The following is a 25,885-nucleotide window of genomic DNA, read 5'->3' on the forward strand; positions in this document are numbered from 1 at the left end:
TTCATGTATTAATACAGTTAGCCTAGAAAGTCAAAGAGGCTTTTGAGAGAAACAAATTCCCCTTCTTAAATATATCTACTATAAGTGTGGCCAATGGTATGCAGCAACATCATAAAACAAATATGTTATTTTCCAATAGGCCAAGAGGATGTTTTGCCACTTCCACCCTCAGCCAAATGAAGTAGAGTGCCACGATTAATTATTTCGGTTAAATCCAATATGTGAAAAATCTGCTTTTCCACAAACTAGAAATAATGTCAATGGCTTGAACTGAGCAAAACCTAACAGACCCTGTAACCAAACAAGAATTGGTTCTGCTACCTCATCCATTTGGAGTCATCCTACTAGACTTCTCAAAGCCCAAACATCTTAGAAGTCTCTTGTTTATTTTGCATTTGGAAAGTCAAAATATATTTCACATGTTCTTGTCTATCAGTCTTATTTAGGTGAAATGTGTTGACTGCCTGTGGTAGCATTTTTATTGAGCACATGGAAGCCAGATTTATACAATCTAAATTTAATTGCTGGAATTTTGCTATCGATGAGATCCTGGGCAAGTTCCTTAACCACATGGCACCTCAGTGCCCTAGTCAGTAAAATGGGACTAATAAAAGATAGAGAAGGCTCTAACTCAGAGAACTGATGGGATGATTAAATGAAATGGTTGTAAAGATGGTTGTAAAGGGAAAAGTATGCCATCAATTATTGCTAATCTTATTATCTCTATGTACACTATAGTTGCTAGAAACTAAGGGATATGGACCCAAGGAAAATCAGTTTTCCCCTTCAATGAGCTCACCACTTCATGGGGAGAGGTGAGAGAAAAATGGGTAAGCCAATGGGGTAGAGCCAGTGCCTGTAGTAAGAGCCATACTGGAGGAACCAGAACAGACTTTTGAACAACAGCAAAGGAAACCATTAATTCTCACTGGGAATATCAGGAAAGCCTTCGCTCAGAGACAACATTGCTCAGGCTTTGAAGGATCAAGTGAGTAGTGTTTTCAGGGAGGGAAATGGGGAGAATAGAGGGAAACTCCAAGAGGAGGGAACTGTGTACAAAAAGACATTGAGTTGGCAAAATACTGTCCCTGGAACGTAGTCAAGACCCAGCCATAATAAATATGCAAGGAATTAAGTGAACTTAATTCACTTAATTAAGGTCCATGAGAGGACCATGAATGAGAGGTCCATTATAGCCTCAAAGCAGTGTGTTGACTTCTCTTGTTTTAAGTGATAATCATTTGGTGGTTTGCAGATTCCCAAAAGCCTCTTGATATGTGTACTGAGCCAATGCTGTCATTCAAAAACAGAATTTGGGGGTGTCTGAATGGCACTGTGTCATCACAACAAGAAGAATAACATTTGAATCTAATTGTGTCATCTATGCTCTTATTTTCAAACAACATGCCCTAACACCCCTACAGCAAAGGAACTTTCAGAGGAGTCAGTACACCAGATGCAATGTTTTCTCCCTGATATGTTAGTTTCAACCTCTGAGTTCAGGAAATTCTTTGAGCGTCTTTCTGTAGCATGCTATGCTCATTCATCAGCCTGAGTCATTTTATCTGATTGGGTCCAATCTCCCCCTCCTTGGCAAGCCTCCTTTTGCTGCTGAATAAATCATCCTGGGATATGTCCAGGAGGAAGATTTTCATAGGAAAGTTCCATCTGCATTCAACCCCTCATTTATTCAGGCTGAGCTCTCAGGCTCCCAAGGAGAAAGAATTGAGAAAATAAAGAGGTGTCTTCCACTGCCAAGTTTACTAATATGCTCATTAGCACAGATGACTTGGGGCTATGCCTGCAGATCAGGACACAGCTCCCCACACATCCTGGCATAGGGTCTGCAGGAACCAGCCTCCCTCCCCCACCCAGCCCTCTGCCCTATTTGGACTCCCTGCCTCAAATCAAGACATTGATTACCCACCCTAGAGTTTCAGGAGAGCTGGCCAGGCAGAGTCCAAGGAATTTAGGCAGGGAGAAGCAAGTAGCATTTCTTTCTCAAGGATGTAATGCCTGGGATTATTTCATTAAGGTCTAGATAACTGCAAAACCGAGTCTTGGGGGAAGCGCTTTGCCCTTAAGTTCCAGCCCCATGGAATAGTCCAGCTATTCTGGGATACCTTTACTTTGTTAACAAATTAATTCATCTACAAACTGGGTTAAAGATAGAATCGAACTTCTTTCAATTCAAAACTGAGCACTTAATTTTGTTTCCTTTCTTGAGCGGTGTAGTTGTAAAGTGCAACTCTAAGGGACTAGGATTAAAGAAGTCTTTTCCAGGGTGTGTATGACATTCCAGAAATCTACTATTAAGGGAGATCGGGGAAAATGTTGAGTCTTCTTTCTGCTTTTGGGGGGATTCTATGTGCAAGGCAGTTGACCAGTTCTGGGTTTAAACTGAAACCCGTGTGTGTGGAAAAGAAAGACTTAAAAAGGAAATAATGCAACTCGTGTTTCTGGGACACGGCGGACACAAATAACCCTGGAGATGGTGTGTGCCTCTGAGGAGGGAGATCGGGAAAGACATTCTTGCCCAGGGCAAGCAAAGGGAGGGGAGTTTCTCCTAGGGAAAGCAGGGGAAATCGTCCGCTCAGGGGGGCCTGAGGGAACGGCGAGGCGGTCTTTGGTGCTTTCAAGGGAAGCCATGGGGAGCCGCGAAAGCGCCCAGGGCGTGACGTCATTGGCCATCAGCTGACTGTGCTCAGGGCCAGGGCTCCACCGGCTGAAGCTGCAGTCCCACCGTGGCTCCGCCACATGCAAACGGTCTCGGGACTGCGGCGCGCCCGGCGGACCCGGGGCCCGGAGCCCCTGCTCGGCCCGGCGCGGGCACACACACCACGTGCCCACCGTGTTGCGCCTGGATCTGCCCCGAGCTCCGCCAGGGGCTCTGTCCGCAACTGCTCGCCGGAGCTCAGCGGGCAGGAAACCGGGCTCGAGAGGGCGGCTGGAAATGCCTTCCCCACGCCCTCCGTCCTCGACCCCTACTGTAAGCGGGGAGAAACTTGGCCCTCCGACGGCCCTCGCATTCTAATGCCTCGCGCTCTCCATCCCTCCGGATTGGTGTAGTAAAGAGACTCCCTCAGGAAGCTGCCGGCCTCTGCAATTGTGGCTTCTTGGGGGTATTTTGCTTTTAGCCCGCAAGCTGGCTTTGCCAAAAGACGCCCCAGTGGGGAGAGCGTAAAGGAGACCCTCTATGCCTTTGCGCTGGGCTCTCGGAGTCCGTGGGCAAAGCGGCCTACGAGTCCTGGCTCCGCACCTGCGGAGGACCAGAGCCAGTGTCTAAAAAAGAACAGCGGAGGAACCGGCCAGCGCGGCCAGCTGGAGCGCTGCATCTCCGCGCCGGGGGCTGGTCGGGGGGCGCCCGCCCCGCCCCGCCTGCCCCAACCCCACCGTCCTCTCCCACGCGGGTCTGCGCGCGCCGCTGCCTTGAAGACCTGGGGCGTCCTGGCCAGATCTGGGCGCCAGGTCCACGCCACCACCGCCACTCCGCCCCCGCCCCGTTCCGGGGGCGTGGCTTGGCGTGGGGGCGGGTCTAAGCCTCCTCTGGTGTCCAACCGCTCAGACAGGTCTCCAAATTCTTGCCTGTCGCCCGGCGCCCGCAGCGCGCTTCAGAGCAGAGCGCCAGGTTGGCACGCGGCGCTCCCCTGGATCCGGCGGCGACTCAGGCGACTTCCCCGCGGCCTCGGGCCTCCCTTCTCGCCCAAACCTCACACCCGCCGCACGCACCAAGCTACGGTTCTTAGCCTCAGCCATCTGCACCAGTGGCTTCTCCTCGTCCTCGGAGCTGTTGGCTTTGGAGCCCTCCCCACTTTTTTCCTGCCTTCGCCTCCTGCTCCTCCCAGCTCCGGGCCAAAGGGATTCCAACGAGCGAAGTGAAGGGGGTGAGAATCTTGTGCTGCGACCCCTCGGAAACACAGCTGGAAAGGCTGACTCCGTCTAGTAGCCGCGACTGGGACCCTGAGGCCCTCCCCCTTCCCCGAGGGATGCGCCGGGCCAGAACCAGCGCTGCGCTGTCAGTCTTCGCTCAGGAAGTGGAGACAGCCAGAAATGAACGCGGGAGGGAGCCTCCGCACACCCGCACTTCCAAATTAACTGTTTGGTGACTTGTTAGCGCTGAGGCTACCACCTCGCCAATCCTCCCGCTGGGCACCCGCCTCAGGAAGTGGAGACAGCCAGAAATGAACGCGGGAGGGAGCCTCCGCACACCCGCACTTCCAAATTAACTGTTTGGTGACTTGTTAGCGCTGAGGCTACCACCTCGCCAATCCTCCCGCTGGGCACCCGCCACCTCACTGTCCCCCACTCCTCCCCCTTCATTACCCCCGCCCCCAGCTCCGCCCCGGCTCCTCATCCCGGCGCAATGGAGTTCTCCGAAGGACTCTGCTCCAGCCAGAGCGGCTAACTTCGCACCCGTCTGCGCTGCCGGTCACCCCCGACCACCCCCCCCCCGCCCCCTGCAGCCGCCGAGTCGTGGGCGTCCCGAGCCCAGTGCCGCAGCCAGGACCCGCCCGGCGCGCAGCTGAAGCACGGAGCCCAGGCGCCTGGGCGCCTCTTGGAGAGCAAAGGCAACGCCAAGACGCTGAGCCGAGACCCAGCCAGGAAGCCAGAGGCCGGGAAGGGGTCTGCGTGGCTCAGAGCGCCGCGGCTTCTGCGGACAAATAGCCCCCCGCTGCCACGCACCCAAGCTGCGCGGGCTGGCGGGAGGGCGACGCGCGAGGACGCAGGGGTCTGCGGCGGTCTTCCAGGCGCCCTTTGGCCCGGGGCGCACTATGACCTGACGTGCGGGGACCTCCTGCCCAGGGCGGCTGGGGATAGAAGGGCTCGCCGCCAAGCTCCCACCAGGCCGCCTTTGGGTCTTTCGGGACCCCCTCCCGCCGCGGCCTCCCTCCCAGCGGCCCGGCGCCATGGAGCTCTCCGATGTGCGCTGCCTTAGCGGCAGCGAGGAGCTCTACACCATCCACCCGACGCCCCCGGCCGGCGACGGCGGGAGCGGCTCCCGGCCGCAGCGGCTGCTGTGGCAAACGGCGGTGCGGCACATCACCGAGCAGCGCTTCGTTCACGGGCACCGGGGCAGCGGCGGCGGGAGCGGGAGCTCCAGCAAAGCCTCGGACCCTGTGGGCGGCGGCCCCAACCACTACCACGCGTCGCAGCTGGCCGGCGACTCGGCGCTGCCCCTCTACGCGCTGGGCCCCGGGGAGAGAGCGCACAGTCCCGGCTGCACCAAAGTCTTCCCGGAACGCAGCGGCAGCGGCGGCGGCGGCGCGGGCGACTTGGGCTTCCTGAACCTCGACTGCGCCCCGAGCAACTCGGATTTCTTCCTCAAGGGGGGTTATAGCTACCGAGGGGTCATTTTCCCCACCCTGCGCAACTCCTTCAAGTCCCGGGATCTGGAGCGCCTGTACCAGCGCTATTTCCTGGGCCAGAGGCGCAAATCGGAGGTGGTGATGAACGTGCTGGACGTGCTGACCAAACTCACCCTCTTGGTTCTGCACTTGAGCCTGGCCTCGGCCCCCATGGACCCGCTCAAGGGCATCCTGCTGGGCTTCTTCACGGGCATAGAGGTGGTGATCTGCGCCTTGGTGGTGGTCAGGAAGGACACCACGTCGCACACCTACCTGCAGTACAGCGGCGTGGTCACCTGGGTGGCCATGACCACCCAGATCTTAGCAGCAGGTCTGGGCTATGGGCTCCTGGGAGACGGCATTGGCTACGTGCTCTTCACGCTCTTCGCCACCTACAGCATGCTGCCGCTGCCGCTCACCTGGGCCATCCTGGCCGGCCTGGGCACGTCGTTACTGCAGGTGGTCCTCCAGGGGGTCATCCCCAGGCTGGCGGTCATTTCCATCAACCAGGTAACGCCTACCTGCCTTGCTCGTCCCCTGACTCCCCGGGGTTCTTTAGAAATCTCTTTTCTAAGAGGCAGGTTTGCCTTTCTCCCTGTGAGTCCCCTCCCCCAGCCCGGCACAGTGCTTTGCACCTAGGAGGTCCTGGGAGTTCGTGGGATGATATTGCTCTAGAGGAACTGGAACTAAATGACCTCTAAAGTTTCTATCATCTCTACTCTTCTACTCTGATTCTGTGAGTAATTCTCTGACATCAGCTAAGAAGTAGTCTTCTTTTTGCTCCTCACACATCCCCCAGGAGCTGCAGTCAGTCTCTGGAGCAGGAGACAGAAAGGCGGGAGGAGCACCCCGATTTAGAAGGTGACCCATTCCTTAGCAGCTTTACTCGTGAGAGTTACAGCAGGGTGTCCTAAGGGACTCTGGGATTCAGAGTTGGGTTTCTCTGTGTCTTTGCGCCACAAATCCTCAGTTCTTGAAGGAATCAATATTTGTCAAACGCGTACTAATTGCTGGTGCTGGGTACCCTACTTAAGCTATCTCACGCAGTCTTTCAGACAAGCCTGTGACACACGTTTTTTTTCTTTATTGCCTTGGGGATCTAAGGTGCAATCTTCTCTTGCTACAGGATCCAACCCCAATGCTTTGAATAAATCAACCCCAGGACTTTTGGGGCTGGTGGAGAGGGGGGACCATGTCATTGGCAAAGAATGCAAGTTTTGCTTAATTGAAAAGGGGCATTTTGATGTAGATGGTTTGAAATATTTAGGTGGAACCTGACTCTTTAGGTCGCTTTCTCCTTTCTCCCCCTTTCTTCCTATCTTTCCCCATTAAAAATGGATGTGTTTCTGTGAACAAAGTTCTCATTGTCTGTGAATGAGGAGTTAGATGATGACTCTATTGTTTAAATTCATTGAAATCAATTGATAATTAATGGTCTGGCACTTTCTTGGCCAAATGTCTGGTAGGTAACAAGAGAGTGAATGGGAGTAACAAGAGAGTTTTATGGGAACTTCTTCATAAAAATGAGGGAAACGTATCAGCTGGAGTGTTTTCAAGTAAATAGCTGGTGAGAGGTGCTTGGCCATCAGAGGCTTGCAGTCTGGTTTGAATAGATGGTTCTTAGGATAAACAGGTACAACACCTATGAAAACTGCTCATGACTTTTAGAGCTCTGGTACCGTCAGAGTGTTTTACCCATCATTGACCTTCTGGACTCCTAGTTGATTTGGGATTCTCTCTCTTCTCGGATGGTCTATATCCATTTGCTTAGGTTACTTATCTGGTTGGCCACTTTTACGGTGCTTTTTGAAGTCTCCCTGGGTAGAGCAAAGAGCATATAAAGTACATGGCTATGATCATCAGGCATGAAATGGGGGGATGAGAGCCTCTGTAAGTAAGGTCTGACCCGTTGAATTTTTCTTATTAAAAACAATAATGAGGGAATTCCCCGGTGGTGTAGTGGTTAAGAATCCGCCTGCCAATGCAGGGGACACGAGTTCGATCCCTGGTCCGGGAAGATCCCACATGCCGCAGAGCAAATAAGCCCATGCACCACAACTACTGAGGCTGTGCTCTAGAGCCCGCGAGCCACAACTATTGAAGCCCACACACCTAGAGCCCGTGCTCCGCAACAAGAGAAGCCACCACAGTGAGAAGCCCGGGCATGGCAACAAAGAGTAGCCCCTGCTCGCCACAACTAGAGAAAGCCCGCGTGCAGCAATGAAGACCCAGTGCAGCCAAAAATAAATAAATAAAATAAATAAATTTATAAAAGAAAAAAGGATTTAAAAAACCATAATGAATGTTTTCTCAGAATCATCATGAACCTTTAATACCCACATATGATAAAGTCTCAATTTGGGATTATATAAAATTATATTTTAACTGTGTTTCTGAATCTTGTTTACACGTGGATTTGAACCCGAGTGTCCTCTGAATCTCTCCTTTTCTTCCAATTTCTCTCCTTCTGTTTCGCATTTTCTTTATTATGTACCTAGACATCAGCTGACCCTCTTGCTCCTTTTCCCTTTTTCCCTTTCTCATCTTTTCTGTCTCCTTCTCCTCCTTCCTTCCCCTTCTCTTCTCTCACTATGAGTCATTTTCATAATATATCATAGCTATCTGACCATTTGCAGAAAATTCCATTTGTCATAACCCACTGCTTCTCATGCAGTAGCCTTCCTTGGTACACATTACTAAAAGACTTTGTCAAGTAACTTTGGAATAGTATTTAGAATAACATCCTAAGTAGCAAATTATGAATATTTTCAAAGTCCTAAGTATAGAGACACTTTTCTTGCCAAATGAATCCAGAAAGTAAATTTTGGCTCCATATTTGTTTTATTCTCCACTCAAATACTACCAGATGGGAGAAGATTAAAAATAACCCTCAAATGCCTTCCTACTCCCACCCCATCATAAACAATCCTTTAGCGTGAAAACCAGGGTCCTGGTGTATGTATACCAAGCTCATTCAACTTTCTGTTTGGGTAGGAAATGCAGATTAACTATCTTTTCATAAGGTGTCACCTTTTGCCGGACTCTGAAAGAACAAGCAGAGCGCTTTCCTCTGATTTTAGGTGCTGAAAGAACCTTTGTGGCTTTGGCCACAAAAGGTTTTCCTTTGGCGCCCTCTAGAGGTTCAAGTTTCTTTCCTAGACCTTGTAGGTGGATAAAGTAGAGAATTGCTTTAAAAAAAAAAGAATCTGTGATTTTTTTTTTAATCAGTATTGTTTGGTTTTCCCTGTTTGGTGATATACAAGGCATACTTTTAACACCTGCTAACGACCTTGTTTAGAAACTGGAATAAAATCCTAACTCCTTACCGTGGCCTACTGGATCCTCTATAAGTTGGTGCTGCTTCTCTTGCTAATTATATTTCTGTCTCTTCTACTCCTCAGCCTCCAAATATACTCTCTATTTTCCTATCTTTCAAATATCCCAAGCTCTTTCCCACTTCTTAGGCTTTGTGACTGCTGCCTAGAACAATTTTTGCCAGGTCTTCATATGACTGACGCATTCTCATTATTCCAGACTCAGTTCAAATGCCGCTCCCTAGTACATGACGTGTCTTATTTTCTCCAGAACACATATACCATCTGAAATTATCTGATTGGTTTATATTTATTGTGTTTCTTCCCCCAGCCCCACACCCTCACAAGAATGTAAACACCGTGTAAGAGCAAAGACGTTGTCTATCGTGTTTATCCTCTTATCCTCAAAAATGCCAGACACGTGGTAGGCACTTGATCACTGAATGAACAAGAGTACTCATTGCATAAGCAATATTATAAAATAGCCAAGTCCCCTGACGTTGTGTTGGTGAAAGCTTTCTACACACATACACACACACGTTAAATGTGTGTAAAGCAGTCTTTTACACGTAAACACCTTCAGAGAAATCAAAGCACAGTAATAATTCTTTACATTTGTACAATATTTTACTTGTAACCAAGAGCCTTTACATACGTGATCACATCTAGTGATGACAAACTGATGGTATCATCCTTCACTTTTATTTCAGAGAAGAAATGACAGATTCTTAGAAACTTTAAAGGGACCTCCCAAAGATGATGAGCCTGAGAAGTGGTGAGGTCAGGATTCAGATCCTAGCTCAATGCCAGTCACTCTTCAGAAACCTTTCAGAGGGTATCCTTCTAAAAACATAAGCATTTGAAATGACTCAAGAGTGAGAGGTACCTGTTTCACTACTCAGGAGAGTGATACCCCATATAGCACACAAATTAACATTTAATGAAAAAGCCAAAGGGCAGTCATAAGGGGAAAGTGATTGAATTGCTGGGAATAGGCTCTTTGTAGCTAGCTTATCGTCTTGCTCAGTGGGATATAAATTTGTCAACTGAAGGCCATCAACACTGGCATATCTTCTTTCTCTACATTAATCTTGATTCCCATTAAGAGGATGGCTCATGTTTAACTTAACATTTTCAAGAAGCAGGAAGCTAGAATGAGGATACAGTAAACACACCTCGGCAGCTGTTTCACTTCACTGAAAATGCCATTTTCAAAAGGAACAAATGAGCTGATGATTGCCTTCTCTAACCCAAGCTTGAGAATCGGCTTCTCCTCTTTCCCTCTGGAAGAAAATTATATCTTGACAGGGTAACAACCAAGCTGCAGGTCTCTGCAGATACCCTATACGAAGAGAGAATGGCCTGTATTCATTTATCTATCAATCACGTGCTTTCCACTGTGGATACGTGGTAGAACCTTAAAAGGGCCAACTAGGAGGTTCCTTGCTATCAGCAAAGAAACGGTTTCTGTTTTCTCCACTCAGTGAACAGTTAGATGAAAATCGTGAACTTTCCACCCAAAGAGGTTCTTGTCCAGGGCAGATGTGATCCCCGTGTATTTTCTAGGTCTAAGTGGCACTGGAAATACTGAGGAACCCTCAGAAGGTTCAAAGCCCAATTCAAAGGATTCCTTTTCCTTTCCCCCTGAGAAAGTTCAGCTACAGGTAGCACTAGGGCTGCTATTCGTTCCTTGGGGAGCCTCACCCATTTCAAGTTAAATCAGCTTCATTATGTGATTCAAGCCACAGATAGTAGCGCCTTTGTCCAGATTCTCTCTATGACACAGAATTTTCCACCTCTTAAACAAATTGTTTCTCTTGCCAGTTCAATTTACCCATCTGAAAATTCATTACAAAATGACATTATGTGTATAAATAAAATATTAATGATAAGGTTGTATTTGGTAGGTTCTCTCACCAGGGAGATACATTCTAAGCTCTGTTGCTGTAGTTAGCAGTTGATTCTATTTTAATTGCTGGTGACAATAATATGAGCTACCTAACTTTTGAAATTCATCTCATTCTCATTCTTCAGCTCATTAGTGATAAGATGATGAAGATCATTTAGTTATTGGAAAACTGAGAGGCAGCAATATTTAACTACAAAGATTGCTGCATTATGCTTCCCTCTTGGGGATTCTAAAATGTCACAGCTAGTGGCTAATTAGCCCTCTGTACCTCTTGGTGAGGCATATAAGCAGAAGTGTCAGAATGGAGGTGATTTCTCCAAGACAGCTCTATGAGCAAAGGCAGCCAGGTATGCAAATCCAGGTGAGTTAGTGCTCAAGGTCATGCTGTCAGATTTGAATTTCTCAAGCAGCCTTTTCTTCCTTGTCTTACACACATCCAGCGAAACAGAAAAGACTAGAGCCAGAAGAATGCTAATTAAATCATGATCATTAAACTTGATTAATAACGAGGGATTTTTAGCTTGCCACTTGGCCTTTAAAAAATCCTTTTGGGGAAAATACATCGTTTATACCAGGTAAGAGAGTGGTGAATGGTATGAGCAGGTGGGGGTCAGGAGAGAAGTAGGCTTTGCGTGTGCTTTAACATGCATTTCTGATCATTTAAATGAAGGGTTGACTTCACAGTAAAGTCAAAGTGAGTATAATGGAATTACCAACATCTCTCTCCCCATGTGTAGAATTTAAACATATGCATGTATTATATGTCCTTTGTCTAAGTCTGTTAACTCGAATCAAATAAAAGGAATCTTACGACTATTCAATGTACAGCAAATGACATGTAATTTAAATCATCTCAATTTGGTATTTGATATCAAGGTAGATACTTCAGGAAACACAAATATCCATTAAATGAGTGTAACTGGGGTCCTATTTAACGCACCTCACTAGTTATGTGCATTTTTTAAAACCACAAATACCTCCATTTCTGTACATTTTCCTTTGGCAAATTCATATAGGCTTTAAAAAAAATAATTGCAACATCCCAGTCTGTCTGAGAAAATGACTTTCAAAAGCAGATTTGAGTGTCAACATTCCCAAGGGGTTCCTCTGAATGCCCAGAAATGGAAGTATTATTCTCTCTTACTTGTGAAAAATACCGAGAGACTGTCCTTTTTGGTTCTCTTTTCCTTCCTTCCTTTCCTTTCCTTTTTTTTTTTTTTTTTTTTTTTTTTTTTTTGTGATGGAGAGTAGGCTTTGCAAAGGATATTTTTAATGACATCTGAAATGACAAACTAAATCCCTTCAGCCTTGATCTGTAGACACCTTTGCCCTGGAGTTGCCAATAGGCTTGGCGTCTGTGTATTTAGAGGGAGTTGTAAAATGACGTGTGGTGTGGCCTTTGCAAGACTGAATAATGAATTTGTTTTTCTTCCTACCCAGTAATGTCACCTGACTGGTTTCAGTGGGTCGGAGCATAATTAGGTTGGAACTGGGAAGACTGGGAGGACTTTATTTCTGGAGCAGCTGCTGCGGTGTCATGCTAAGTAGGACAAATGCATTAGTCACATTTACACCTTGATGATTGATGGCATTTTAAGAGCTCATCAAAAATAAGTGAAACCAAGCATTAAAAGGAAAGATTTAAAAAAAAAAGTTGATCCCAAATTCAGTGCTGCTGGCAACGTATAATCAAAGGACACAACTACGGTCACGCTGATGTGACACTTCACTGTTGTCTAAATGTTTCTTAGGATGCTCATTTATTCATTTCACAAGTGTGTCTATTTGAGTTGATGCTACATGTGTTTGTTTTCAGAACACAGGAGACACTTGGCAACATTTCATCTCAAACCTTTCCTCTCACCAACGAATGGGCACAGTATTGATGTTCTGAGGGACCAGGAGGTCTAGAATATGCACTTGGATGGCGTATCAGTTCCCTAGGCATATTGCTTTGTAGCGTGTTCTTTGCTTTCTCTGGAATGCAAGGTACCAAAAGCAGAATGTAGGCAAATTTCTGGGATATTTAGGTCTGACCCTCAGTTAGCAAGAGAATCAGTTCTGTAAATAATTTCTCCCTCAGCATTTTCTTGGGGCTGGAGTAGAAGAACGTTGGTCTACCCAGCCAGATAATCTTCCCTGTGCCTTCCCAGGAAACATAATTGGATTTATACACGCAAATTAGATCATGTGAGTTTGTTTATGAAGGACTATTTTAAGAAGTCAGGTCACTTAAGCAGCACTTCGGAAGCCAGCTTTTCTCACTCCAAGATTTTTCACAGTCAGCTCCGCAGGGTACAGAAGAATGCACGGTAGATTAATTAACCGTTGAGGTCCCAGACATTCCCAGGGAGGCCTGGCCATCTCCCAAGGGGAATAAAAGCCATTCTACCAGTGAATGCAACTGTGTGACCACCTTCTCAACCAACGAACTGGGATTATAACTCAATGTGTTGTCAGATAAACCTGCAATTCCTTGTTTCTTTGATATCTCTGCATTGGACTCTGGGCATGTTTGTGATTTAGTATTTGAATTTCATTCTTAGCTAGATCATGTCTTTTAATATGTGTAACACCTTGCACATTCATTAGTCACTGGGGTTTTCTTTCCCTTCCACCCCACTTCCTGACTTATATGCCTAACTCAGGTGTTATGACTTGCAAAATATCTTTGAAACACAAAATTCTCCTAAATCAGAAAATGATAAAAATGTACATGGTGAAGACGTGAGGTAAGTATGAAATTAAATCGCATTAATGTTTGGGGTTTTTTTAATGAGTAAAATTTTTTAAACTGTCATCTTTATATAGAGAGTATACCAGTATAAAATTTTCACATGAAACAAGAATTATTTTGTTGAGCTGTCTTATTCACTACATCCTTGTCCTGTGTCAGCTGGTTTTCCAGTTGACTGGAGTAAACCATTTCAGAATCTTTTCTCCTTTTTTCTGTGTGATTATGTGCTGAATACACGATTGCTTATAAAATAGAGACGACTAAGGATTAGGGAATGTGTAGTCAAAATATATGTACTATATGTACTCCTTTAACTCAGAACATGGGAATAAGAAATGCAGCAAAACAGAACAGGACCAAAAAAAAAAAAAAGAAAAACCCTGCAAGGCCTAAGGATAGAAGAGATATGGTCGGTGTCCTCAAATATCAGGGGTACTGCCATGACAAAGAGAAACTGTTTATCTTATGTGTCCTCTAAGACAGAGTAATGATCAATGGGTGGTCGTTATACCATGAGAGATTTGCTTCACCTAAAGCTAAGGCTTTGTAACAGATAGACCTGCCCAGGGAGCTGCTTTTTGAAGTGATGAGCTCCCTGGCATGGGGATTTTTCAAGGGAAAGCTGTACAGAAATCTATCAGGGATGGCCTAAAGGAGAATTCCATACAGGGAGGTCTTTTCCTCAAGGTCCTTTGGAAACCACCGGTTGCATCTCTAAGCCATCACAGCCACTTTGCAGGCAGGAAAAAAAAAAGAAGAGGACAAAAAGCAAAGGGCAAGCAGCCAAGATGCCTAAAGGGCATTTGCCCACTGAGTCGGCGGCCCTTTCAGGAGCTCCTCTGGGACCCCTGCCCAGTGATGTCTGCTTCTATTTTGGGGACCAGAATTCTGATCCAAAGCCCCTCCATCAGCAAGAAAGGATGGCAAAAATAGATTTGATTTTAGTGCTTCTCAAAAAATCAGAATTGCATTAGGAAGAAGGGGAGAATGAGGATTGAGTAGGAAAATTATTCAACAAATACTTGTTGACTGACTGTTGGGTTCTGGATTCTGAGACACGGCTGTGTACTACACAGTCAAGGTTGTTGCTGTAATGAGACTGGTAGTTGAATGGATTTGGGGAGGGAGTTTGTGACTCTGATGCAGAGGTAGGAAGGTTTGTAGCAGACTCTCAGAACACGTCTGAAACACAGCATTCGGTGAATATTTTACACAAATGCAGGTCTTGGGTTCTTTTTACTACAGACCTCTAAAGCATGAAAAATCAAAGCTGCAGTGGATTTCTTTTAAGAGTTGCGTGAAAGGAAAGGTCAGACTTTAGAAAAAATTGTAAATGGGTGTGGATCTTGCTAGTGAAGAATGTAAAGGCACCCTGGGGAAGAGTCAGGAGGTCAGTTATTTAAGCATCACCTTATCACAGACTGAAGGCATCCCGAGCCTGGTGACCAGAAGACATGGCACAAGAGAGCATCTGCCTCATGTTGAGAAGGTTGGGCTTGTCTGCAGCTCCAGGCTCTCCTAGTTGCTCTGTGTTCACAGGAACCCCAGCTAAAAACTGAGCAGCTGCCTTGGAGCTCCAGGCAACCCATTCCCACACAAGGTGGGCAGACAAAGAGCTTAAGCAAGGCTCAATTCCCTCTCCTTGGTACATTGCTACACTCTGCATTTTCAGCTATCAGAGCAACGTCGTAACATGTCATGTGCCTACCAGGCTGTGAGCCCCTTGAGGTCAAGGATTGTGCCCTCCTCGTCGTTGTGTTCTTAGCGCCTAGCATAGTACCCGGCACATGGGCAGTTGTAAATATCGTACTTATAAATGAATGGAATGAATGAATATTACATGGCCACCTCCTTCCCCTCCACCCCGCCAAGACGCACGGTCAAACAGTCAGTGAAAAGCCAGTGAGAGAAAAGAAATCAGTTTCTCTGGTCAATACAGGCAAAAGCACACCAAATGTCATCCCAGGAAGTGCTTTGGGCAGAAAGCCCCAAGCTGAGTGTTTGCTAGACCTGTGTTAAGGAAGTTATAGTAGATAACATGAAGAAAAATTCAAGTCATTATCCAGATCATTTCAGTCAAAAAAGATAAAAAAGGAAAAAGGAAGTTAAAAAGTTATGGACCTAAATTATCCATACTTATTTGTCCATTCCTGAAAATTTTAAGTAGTCTGGTCCATCCATGCAAAATAGAGCCCAAGTATTAATGAGGGTCTCAGCCCCTCGTTGGCGTCCTTCTTGGTTCTGTAGCACCCTGGCTCTGAATCCCAGCACCGGCACCTCACTCAGGCTGTCTTTGCTTTGTGGTATACTACCCCAAATCATTTCTCTGGCCTGACCTCTCAGTGGTACCCCCTTCTGGTCACCTGTGGATATTCACCCTCTGGCTTCATACAGGGGCAGTTGTGGGCAAGAGGTGCTCCCACCTTCCTACCTGCCTCCGGCGCTCCTTGCCAGCCAAGCTGGTCTGCCTCACTCCTAAGAGGAGAACCAGTTGCCCTTGCTGAGCATAGTAACTGGACAATTGCTTAGTCTGCCATTTCCCACAGCTTAAAACCTGCCACCTAAAGACCAGTTTGTACCCTCACTGGACCAATTTATCTGTAGACTGCCTAAACGCAAAAATAAAGCCTGAAATTCCATATTGGAACCAAGTGCAAGTAACTAAAACAGTCTTCATGAAGTCCAAAAAGGTTATGAGTAAGTCGCCTGTTTTCGGTTCTGTGACGCATTATCCCCCTTAGTTCACTTCTCTTCTGTCAATTAGTTCAAGAAACAAAATCAAAATCAATCAGAGCCGGCTTATTTTCTTCTAAGTTCAGCATCAAACGTCCCCCATTACTTAAGTGGATCTTCCTAGCCTACTGGTGATGGTCAGCTCAGTTGCGGGTGGGATCATGGGATCAGACAGTCAGTGCCCAATGAACAGAGGGCCCCCTTCCCTATTTATGAGAGAGATATAGCCTTTGTCTCTTACCAAGTGAATAATGACATCATGTGCTGCTCTTGGGGCCCTGCCCAAGCCATTTCAGCCAGAGAGGAACTGTGAACTGTGCCAATGGGCAGTGAGATATTTTTGAAACTATGTAAGTACATTTCCTTAAAAACATAGAAACCACAAATTGTCATCGTATTTTTGCCATGAATTTTTCCCAGTGACATTGGCCAAATGGCTTTGGCTTCTTCAGGCACAAGTATCTTGATACCTAAAAGGGTTTTGTGAGTAGGGGGAAAATGCAGAATTATGAAGTTTTTCATAGTACCCAGACCTAGTTAGATATTCCTTCTTCTCTGACCGCATTACCCCTACCTGCCTGTCCATCCTGCCACAGGGCCGTACTGCTATTTGTCTCCAAGTCTCTCTCTCTCACCAGCCGGGCTGTGAGTTTCACAAAGGCAGGGGTTGTACCTGAGTCACGGGTGTGTCTCTACGACTGAGTCTAGTGCCGGTTACATACACTCTTCCTTCTCAAGTGCTTTCAGGGCTTGCCCTTCAACTCACCTCTTAAATGGTGAGGCTTCTTAAGTTCCCATCCCGTATGTCTCCCCCATCACCCTGGGCAATCACGTCCTCCTTTAGTTGACGACCATGCACCTATGTCCTACATCTGTATCTCCAACCCTGTTCTGTCTGCTGCGCTGAAGACCAGGGTATTCTGTGACCTGCTGGGCACCTCCAGGCAGCTCAGTCTCAACAAGTCAAAAATCACCTCCCAGTCTCCCAGCATCTATGTGAAATCCGGATGGTTTCCTCTCCCATCGCTGGGATCTGTCCAAATCTCTCCATCCTACTCATTTCATTCTAGTGCAGCACGCCCTCCCCAACAATTTCTCAATTTTTTCATCTCTCGTGCTTCTCCAAGCCGTCCCCACCCCGCAAGGGTGAGTTTCTCTCAAATGCTAGTATTCTCACCACCTCACACCACTGGGTAAGTTCCACGGTGGAATCCCATCACCAGTTTTCCTGGGTACCTCATGCTGGCTTATGCCTGAATGTTTTTCTGAAACAATTCTTCTGGCTCCTTCCTTCCTTGTCTACCAGCTCAGGTGTCACCAGCTCCAGGAAACCTCCCCTGTGTCCCTTCTTCAAGACACATGCCAGCTTAGGAACAAATGGCCTGTGTGTAATTGTTTGAGAATCTGAACTCAGATTAGGTGTTTAATGGAGGAGGGGCAGGCAGATGTTACCGAATTTGACAAAAAGACAAGCAGTTCTTCAAGCAAGATGTTTTCAGTGGGAGAGTGTCGGTGTTGAGTATTGCCCTGCTCCAGACCTACACATCTCACGGGAAGAGCCATCATTGTGTGGAGATCACAGCGCAGGATGTGGATTCAGACCAACTGGGCTAGATCTGCCATTTATTAATTTCAGGACACCCTCAAGGGCCTTAATCTTTCTGTGCCTCACTTTCTTTAGCTGTAAAATGGGAAGAATAATAGCAAGCCAGAAGATCATTGAAGAGATGAAATAATACGCACAATAGTATTTAGAGTATTTAGTTCCGGGCCTGGTGCAAAGAATCACACAATACCTTTTATGCTTTATTATAACTTAATTTTCAAAACAGTCACCCTTTTTCCTGGAGTCCTCTGCCCTGAGTGGTCCTTTCCTGAGCTTCACTTGGCTAAACCCATGTGGGTTTTTTTTTTGTTTTTTTTTAATGAAAGCTTCTTTCTTTCTTCCTTTCTTTCTTTTTGGCTGTGTTGGGTCTTCGTTTCTGTGTGTGGGCTTTCTCTAGTTGCGGCGAGCGGGGTCCACTCTTCATCGTGGTGCACGGGCCTCTCACTATCGCGGCCTCTCTTGTTACGGAGCACAGGCTCCAGACACGCAGGCTCAGTAGCTGTGGCTCAGGGGCCTAGTTGCTCCGCGGCATGTGGGATCTTCCCAGACCAGGGCTCGAACCCGTGTCCCCTGCATTGGCAGGCAGATTCTCAACCACTGCGCCACCAGGGAAGCCCCAACCCATGTGTTTTTGAGACCAATGCTCACAAACTTTAATGTGCTTTGGGATCACCTGGAGGTCTTGGTAAAATCTTTGGATTTAGGGGGAACCCAAGATTCTGCATTTCTAACAAGTGCCTGGGTGCTGGATGCTGCCAGCCTGCAAATGATAATTCGAGGAGAAAGGCTCTGGAATTCAGCACAGACCCCACCTTCTCTGCAGTGGGTTTTCTGACGCTTTACCAGGTGGGTTTAAGTCCCTTGGCTTGCCTCATGCCCTTTACATCTCTCCATTATACATTAACTTATTCTTTCATTCAGTCCTTCATGCATAAATATTTAGGGAGTACCACTGCGTGCTGGGTGCAAACAGTAAGGATACTGTGGTGAGGAAAAGAATCCAGAATTCTACTATTAAAGGGATTATAGTCTAGAGTGAGAGACACCCATCAATCAAATAGTGACCAAAGCACGTGAAAAATTTCAAAATGAGTAAAGTGCTTTTAAGTCAGGTGACCCGGTTTAGTGCCAGGCAGTGACCAGGTTGAGGCTAGTAAGGCACCCAGGGTGCAAAGCATAAGAGGCACTCCCTCTCAGGTGCCGACTCTGCACTTGTACAACCCTGACAGGAAGTGCTTTCTTAAACTGTACACCCTAGGAACCCAGCTGGCCTCACCCTTGTCCTGGTCCTGGTTTCTATTGAAAAGAAAAAAACCTGACTTGAACTGAGAGGAGGAAAGTATTCTTAATTAAGACCTGGAGGAGGAATAGGGGTTGGTAGGTGAGACTGGAATTATAGTTTCCTTATTTGTTTCTATTAGTAAACCATATACACTTTGAGGCCAGGCGCTGTCCTTTTGCCTATCCCTGGAATGAACATTGGCACATCATGGGAAAAGCTCGTAGCAGAGGCTTCCTGAGTCAGTGCCTGGAGAATCATCTTAGCATCAGTATTTCCGCTTCCCTTTTTATAGCTGAGGATGCTAAGCTCAGAGTACTACATCATTTCCCTTCGGTCAGACAGCTAATAAAGGATTTTAACCGCATCTGTCTCATTTCAAAGCTGCCCCTCGATTTGATGATTTTTTAAGGCCATTTTATCTCAATTGACTCTGCTAGTTTCAGAGGCAATGAGTTAAAAGTAATAAAGGGAAAGAAAAATGAAATTTGTATTCCAAATCGTAGCAATGCGTATAACGATGTTATCGGTCTGTGGAGCCGGGGGGCTGGTACATTGTATTGAAAATAGCACCTAATGGTCATCAAAAGATTGACCTCGGACTTTACATCGAAGACAGTGCAACTTTGTACAGACCACTCCACCTGTCTTGGCCTTGAAATGAATTCCTCACAGCTCTAAAATTCTATCACTAGGAAATGACTCTTGAGATGGCTCACCGCTCTACGGTTTGTATTCCTATGAGTTACAGTGAATGTGTATGTGAAGATTTGTATGCTTTCCTGGTTTATTTCGCTCCCAAGATCAGATAATGACAACCCATATAGAAAACATAGCTGGCTGAGGTCTGTAACCGCTGAGAAGGAAGAGAAATATGAGTAAGGATATAGCAAATGCTGAGAGAATTACTTATTAGATGGTATTTAATATTTAATTTCTCCTAGTGGTTTAGTTACATTGACACCGTGAGTTGTAAAATTGTATGTGATTTTAGTCATTCGATTTGTTTCCAAGGGAATCGTAACTGAGATATTTAATTGACAGACAATTGTTTCCTTTGAATATTTAATTAGTGATTTTGTGGAGCTTGTCAGAATTGCCTATCTAGCTTTTACAAAATGCGCATGTCAGCTGTGATCAACAAGCCATTTTATGTCAGTGTTACCCAGGAGTGATGGAGCTGGGCATCTGTGCAGCCTGAATACCCACAACTTGGAGTCTGGCTTCTGTGGTTTCCTATTCTATGTCTGCAAACCCCAGGAAACAGACCCCAGGACCTCGAGGAACTCACTTCATCCTGCTGTATGTTAGTCACGTCATCTGTAACAAGATGAGGATGTAAGATACCTGCTGTCAAAACTTCACAGTTTATAGATAGGAAAGGAGTTGATGAATAAGAACGAGTGTTGAGCTGATAAACAGGAGTAACCAAGCACTGGATAGCAGCAGCAGTAGTAGTAGTAGTAGTAATAGTAGTAGTATTTCTGTAACACAGATGGGCCTGATGTGGTTGCTTACACATTGCCAGGGTGCCTAGCTCTGAGATGGGGCTGGAACTGGCCAAACACAGGACAGCAGTCCACAGGCTGAGTGCCTGAATGCTTATATGTGGAATCTTTAAAAAAATTGATACAGGGACTTCCCTGGATGTCCAGTGGTTAAGATTCCACACTTCCACTGCAGGGGACATAGGTTCAATCCCTGGTCGGGGAACTAAGATCCCACATGTCTCTGAGGTGCAGCCAAAAAGAAAAAAAAAAATGATACAAATGAGCTTATTTACAAAACAGAAACGGACTGACAGACTTAGAAAACAAATTTATGGTTACCAAAGGGGAAAGGTGGGGGGAGGGGAATAAATTGGGAGTTTGGGATTGACATATACACACTACTATATTTAATCCACAAGGGCCTACTGTATAGCACAGGGAACTCTGCTCAGTATTCTGTAATAACCTATATGGGAAAAGAATCTGAAAAAGAATAGATATGTGTATATGTATAACTGAATCACTTTGCTGTACACCTGAAACTAACATAACATTGTAAATCAACTATAATCTAATATAAAATGAAAATTAAAACAAAAACAGTGAGGGAAATGGCAGCTCTGCCCTGGCCATTTCCAGCAATAATAGTCATTTCCCACTAGAAGCAAAAACTGCACCGCAGGATGAGAAGACGTCCACTCAATTTCAAGTTACACATTACTTAAGTGTTTCTTTCATGTACAAAAATATCAGTCATCAGGAATCACCCCTTTGCCATGTACTTAGAACATTCTTACAAGGAAGCAAAACCATTTTTTCACTTAAATGCTGTTATGCCTCCACACAGATTACCACACTGAAGTTTTTCTTCATGAAAAGTCCTTCCTAATTTTGTGGAAGGTGGAAACAAATTTTCACTTGATATCCTGCCCAAAATACCTTGGTTTGAAGTCATTTGGGTGTAAAAAAGGCTGAAATGATCATTTTAAAATCTAGTTAATAAACTTAATTTTTTTCAGTCCCATCTCAGGCACGTGCACATAATTCAAACTGCGAACCTATCCCAATAATAAACAACCATTAAAGGACAGCAAAATGAATCCATTGTCAATAAAATTAGCAGGGAAACTCATAGTGGGGTAAATATCAACTTCCCGCCAACAAAGAGGATAAACAGAAGAGGATTTAGAAGAGCAGCAATGTTTTTTTCAAACTAGACTAAGCACTCAAATATAAAACTAATGAAAATGACACTGCAGGGTGGGAAGAGTGGAGGGAGACCCACTCTACCTCTCTTTGTGCTGCATTACCATTCATCCTCTCTTACCGCTTTGCCGTTCTTCTGCCCAACCCGCCGAGGCACCCCCAAGGTTCCACTGAACACTGTTTGAGAACCACTTCTTTAAAAGACCCACCCCACCCCTTCCAGACACCTGAGGAGGAATTTTATTGGGCCTGCTTTGCTACCACCTATTCCCCATTGTCTTACTGGTTTACAATCTTCTAACAGCAGTGTGGACACCTGATAGCACCTAGGCTCTGGGATCAGTCGGTGGAACAATTTCTAATTTCCAGGATGCTCCATGTACAACACATTCTTTGGACTGAAGTGCTTTCTTCAGATACTCCAGAATGCTGTCCTTTCCCTATCATGTACAGTAAAATTCGCGTGACAACCTGACTCTCCAGTAAGTTATAAGGCCCCTAAGAGCAGAGACTATGTCATATGTGTTGAATAAATGAACAAATAAACCATAAAAAATAAATAAATAAATTCATGACCCCCTTCCGAATCTTTGGGCTTTGAGACCTTAACTTAGATGTTCCAAAGGGAGAACCAGCAGGAGAGCTGAGCACACTCACATTTGGCAACGCCTCGCTGGTGTGCGTGTTGTGTGGTTCACATAACATCGTGTCCACTCTGGATGGTGCATCTGTGCAGTAGAATTGCAACCCTCATTTCAAAATGAAGAAATTGAAGATCAGAGGTGAATTTGGCTGCAGTCGTTCCGATTGGGTGTAGCCAAGTGAGGATTTAAACTCAGGTCTGTTTGGTACCAAACATGCATGAGTTCCTGCGGCCTCCCCCCCATGCCCCTGTAACATGCCAGACCAACATTTAAGTAAATGTATATTCACATTTAATAATGCATGTTCCTTTCATTTATCAACTGTCTACAATGTTCTGAACTTGAGGAAGGCAAAGTCAAATATTTCCTGCCCTCAAGGCATTTATGTTACCAGGGGCAAGAAAGAAAATTTATCCATCGATGCCTGGGCCGCCTCCTGTCAAGGCTCTACAGAGAGCTGCAGTGGGTTTCATACCGTGACACTCTAAAGATCTGAGAAACAGTCTGCCCCTTTACCTGGCTTTCTGTGTGTGTTGCCCATGCTCAAAGTAGCATTAACATTTAGAGAAGACACTGAGCCTGAGAAAAGTCTAAAGTTCTGATGACTTCCTGGTTCCCCAGCCTTCTTCAAAACAAGATTAATGGATACACCAGAAAGAAAAGGGGAAAGAATCATTACATAATTTACTAAAATATGCACACCAAGCCCTTATTTTAACCCACATACCTAAAAAATAAATCTCTTTCTTTCCTGCCTATGTTCTTGAGAGTAATCTAAACCTAGTTGCCCACAGGATTCTGAGTTACCCTAAATTGCTTCATATGCGTTAAAACGTTAAGCCATTTGAGGACATGCCTGTTTACCTGGGGCAAGTTTCTGCGCACAGGCTGTGCTTCAGACACTGCTGGGTGGTTGCCGACATGCACTGTTCTTTCTTTCTTGCCTATAGAACCAGCCTTGGGGAGGTAATGTGACCAGATGTGTGTGTGTGTGTGTGTGTGTGTGTGTGTGTGTGTGTGTGTGTATCTGCTTCAGGGGTGTGTGTGTGTGAGTTTATATATATCAGGTGTGTGTGAGTGTGTGTGTGTGTGTGCCTGTGTGCCTTCTTGTAGCTTGGGGGAGCCAATAAGCTATAAGTGGTACTCATCACTGGAAGGTTTTGGAAAGCTTTGAAAAGATGCCTGATTCTTCTGGGAAGTCTGCTTTTTTTACACCCACCCCACTTTAGTCATCTTTCTGCCTGGTAAGCAGAGGTAATGGCACCTCCACCAGCCACCTCGGGCCATGAAAAGACCTTGAGGATGGAAGCCACACAGTGGGATGGTGGATCACAAAGAAATAAGAATTCTAATAAGAGGGAAGGAAGGAAAGAAAATGATAATTATGTAAGGTGATGGATATGTAAATTAGCTTGATTGTGGTAATCATTTCACCATGCATATGTATATCAAAATACAGAGTTGTAAATCTTAAATATATGCAATTTTTATTTGTCAATTATACCTTAATAAAGCTGAAAAAAAACTTAAAAAAAGAAATAAGAATTTTAGGACACTGATAATACTATTGAGGTCACCGTACCAGCCCTGGATGGCTCATCCCTAGAAATTTTTTTATAACACAAAATAGACTCCAAATTTGTTTAATCCACTGTTATTTTACTTCTTCATTACCAACATCCAAATGAAAGTTCTAATCAATACTGGCTGCAAAATATATTCATGGTGTATTGACCGATAAATAAACATTGACTGCTTCTTGAGATAACATTGCAACTCTTATCTTGATGACCTGATCATCTAAGACAAACAGAGCCATTTTCATTTTGTGATTTTTTTTTTTTCTCCATACTTGAGGTTTGGGGAACATAAAGAAAGACCCAGATCAGATGTTGTGTCATCTGATATATTATTTATAGCCCTAGAATAAATTCCAGGCAATAATTATGGCTGGAGAAGACTTGTAGGACTATGTCCCAAGGGAAGAAACTGATGCCTTCCTATTTATAACTCTTTGAAATTGCACTGGCCTTTGTGAGATTAAAAGGCATCCCTGGAGGTGTTTAGCAGAAGCCAGATGCCCATCGTCAGGGATTTGGGGCAAAAGGCAAAGGGTTGAACTGAATGATTTTTAAGATCCCTTCTAATTCGAAGCTTATGACTCTGTGACTCTTGGTGTTATAAATAATTGGTTACATGTAGAATAATTGGACTCTAAAAAGAAGTCCAAAAAACCTCCTAAATCTCATAGAGGAAGGGGGGACATTTACATCCTGCAGTTCCCCTAACTTTGTCCTCTTCCCGGATCTTGATCTCAGTGAATCCAGGGTTCTCTGGTCCATCCTTGCAGTTGCCCAAACCAGAAAGCCCGAGGCATGCCTGTCACTTCTCCATCTCTCAGTCCCCATGGCCAATCTATTGCAAGTTCCTGACAAGTTTCCCTCCTGAATATGCTCACATCCATCCACTTTATCTCCGCCCCTTTCACTTCAGTGCAGGAGACCCTGTTCCTCATCTGAATCACAGTCGCCTCCCTACACCCAATTTAGATCCTTTCTGAGCTACTGCCCACAGTGTCACCAGGGTGGAGTTTTTCTTATGAGAATGATTGCTTAGAATCCTTCCGTAAATGTCAGTAGCTTCCCATTGCTCTTAAGGCAAAGGCAGAACTCCCTCTTGAGACCCACGTTTTAGATCTGGCCTCTGTCTTCCTCAGGTAATTCCATTCTTCATCTCATTCTCACTCCTGAAGTCACGATGACTTTGGTTCAGTTCCTTGAAAGACCCATGTCTCTTTTTGCCTCTGAGCTGTCTGAGTTTCTCTTCCTCCTTTTCCTGAGAAGCTCTTCCCTCATTCTCTGCACAAGGAGCCTTTATCAGGGAGGCTTCCTCTGCCCTTTCTTAGGTCACAACTTAATCACATTTTACATGCCCCCGTACTTTTCTTAGATAACACATACCACTGTGTGTGTGTGTGTGTGTGTGTGTGTGTGTGTGTGTGTGAGTGAGAGAGAGAGAGAGAGAGAGAGAGAGAGAGAGAATTTGTTCCAGGTCTGTTTTTCCACCAGAGAGTAGGTATGATGAAATAGGGAATGGGTAAGACTTGCTTGCATACCTGAATACTCTCAGCCTCCCATGTTTGATAAATATTTATGTAAGAATGAATAAATGAATGGGAATACCCAGGGCTGATGTTCAGGGCCAGATGGTAGTTCTGGCTTCTCTAGAGGATGTATTATAATAGATTTTAAGGTCCAAGAAGGTGAAATAATTGTGGGTTAGACCAGGGTTCAGATTAGTGCTTCTAGTGGGCTTCTGGTCTCTTTCTTTCTGGTTCAAGTCCTGGGTAAGGCTAAAAATTGCAGATAAAATATTTTTGGTACCAGGAGATGAATAGGAATCATACCAAGGGAAGAGGACCTAATGAATTTGCCAAATTGTAACTCCAGTGATCCTACACAAAATCATCATGCCAGGGTGATGCTTTTCTTTTAAAAGTCCATGTTCTGGTAAAAAATACTCATGGCCTCCACAGTCTTTAAATAGATAGTATCATTAAAGAGGCAAACACCAATTTTATTAAACATAATTATTCTTATCTTATTGCTTATTTCTTATGGAT

At 45.3% G+C, this 25,885-nt stretch overlaps 1 protein-coding gene across 3 annotated transcripts in view; it reads left to right on the forward strand.

The window, feature by feature from the left end:
• Positions 1–4,163: 4,163 nt before the first annotated feature.
• ADCY8 (adenylate cyclase 8) overlaps positions 4,164–25,885 on the forward strand; it is a 230,034-nt gene continuing 208,312 nt past the window's right edge. For all 3 annotated transcript variants that reach the window (XM_082363043.1, XM_082363044.1, XM_082363045.1), the window contains exon 1: positions 4,164–5,855. In XM_082363043.1, coding sequence (XP_082219169.1) covers positions 4,908–5,855 — 948 coding nt within the window. In that variant the 5' untranslated portion in view covers positions 4,164–4,907. The remainder of the gene's footprint in view (positions 5,856–25,885) is intronic.

The sequence above is a fragment of the Balaenoptera borealis genome (genome assembly GCF_965194805.1).
Source record: "Balaenoptera borealis genome assembly, chromosome: 17".
NCBI classification, from domain to species: Eukaryota; Metazoa; Chordata; class Mammalia; order Artiodactyla; family Balaenopteridae; genus Balaenoptera; species Balaenoptera borealis.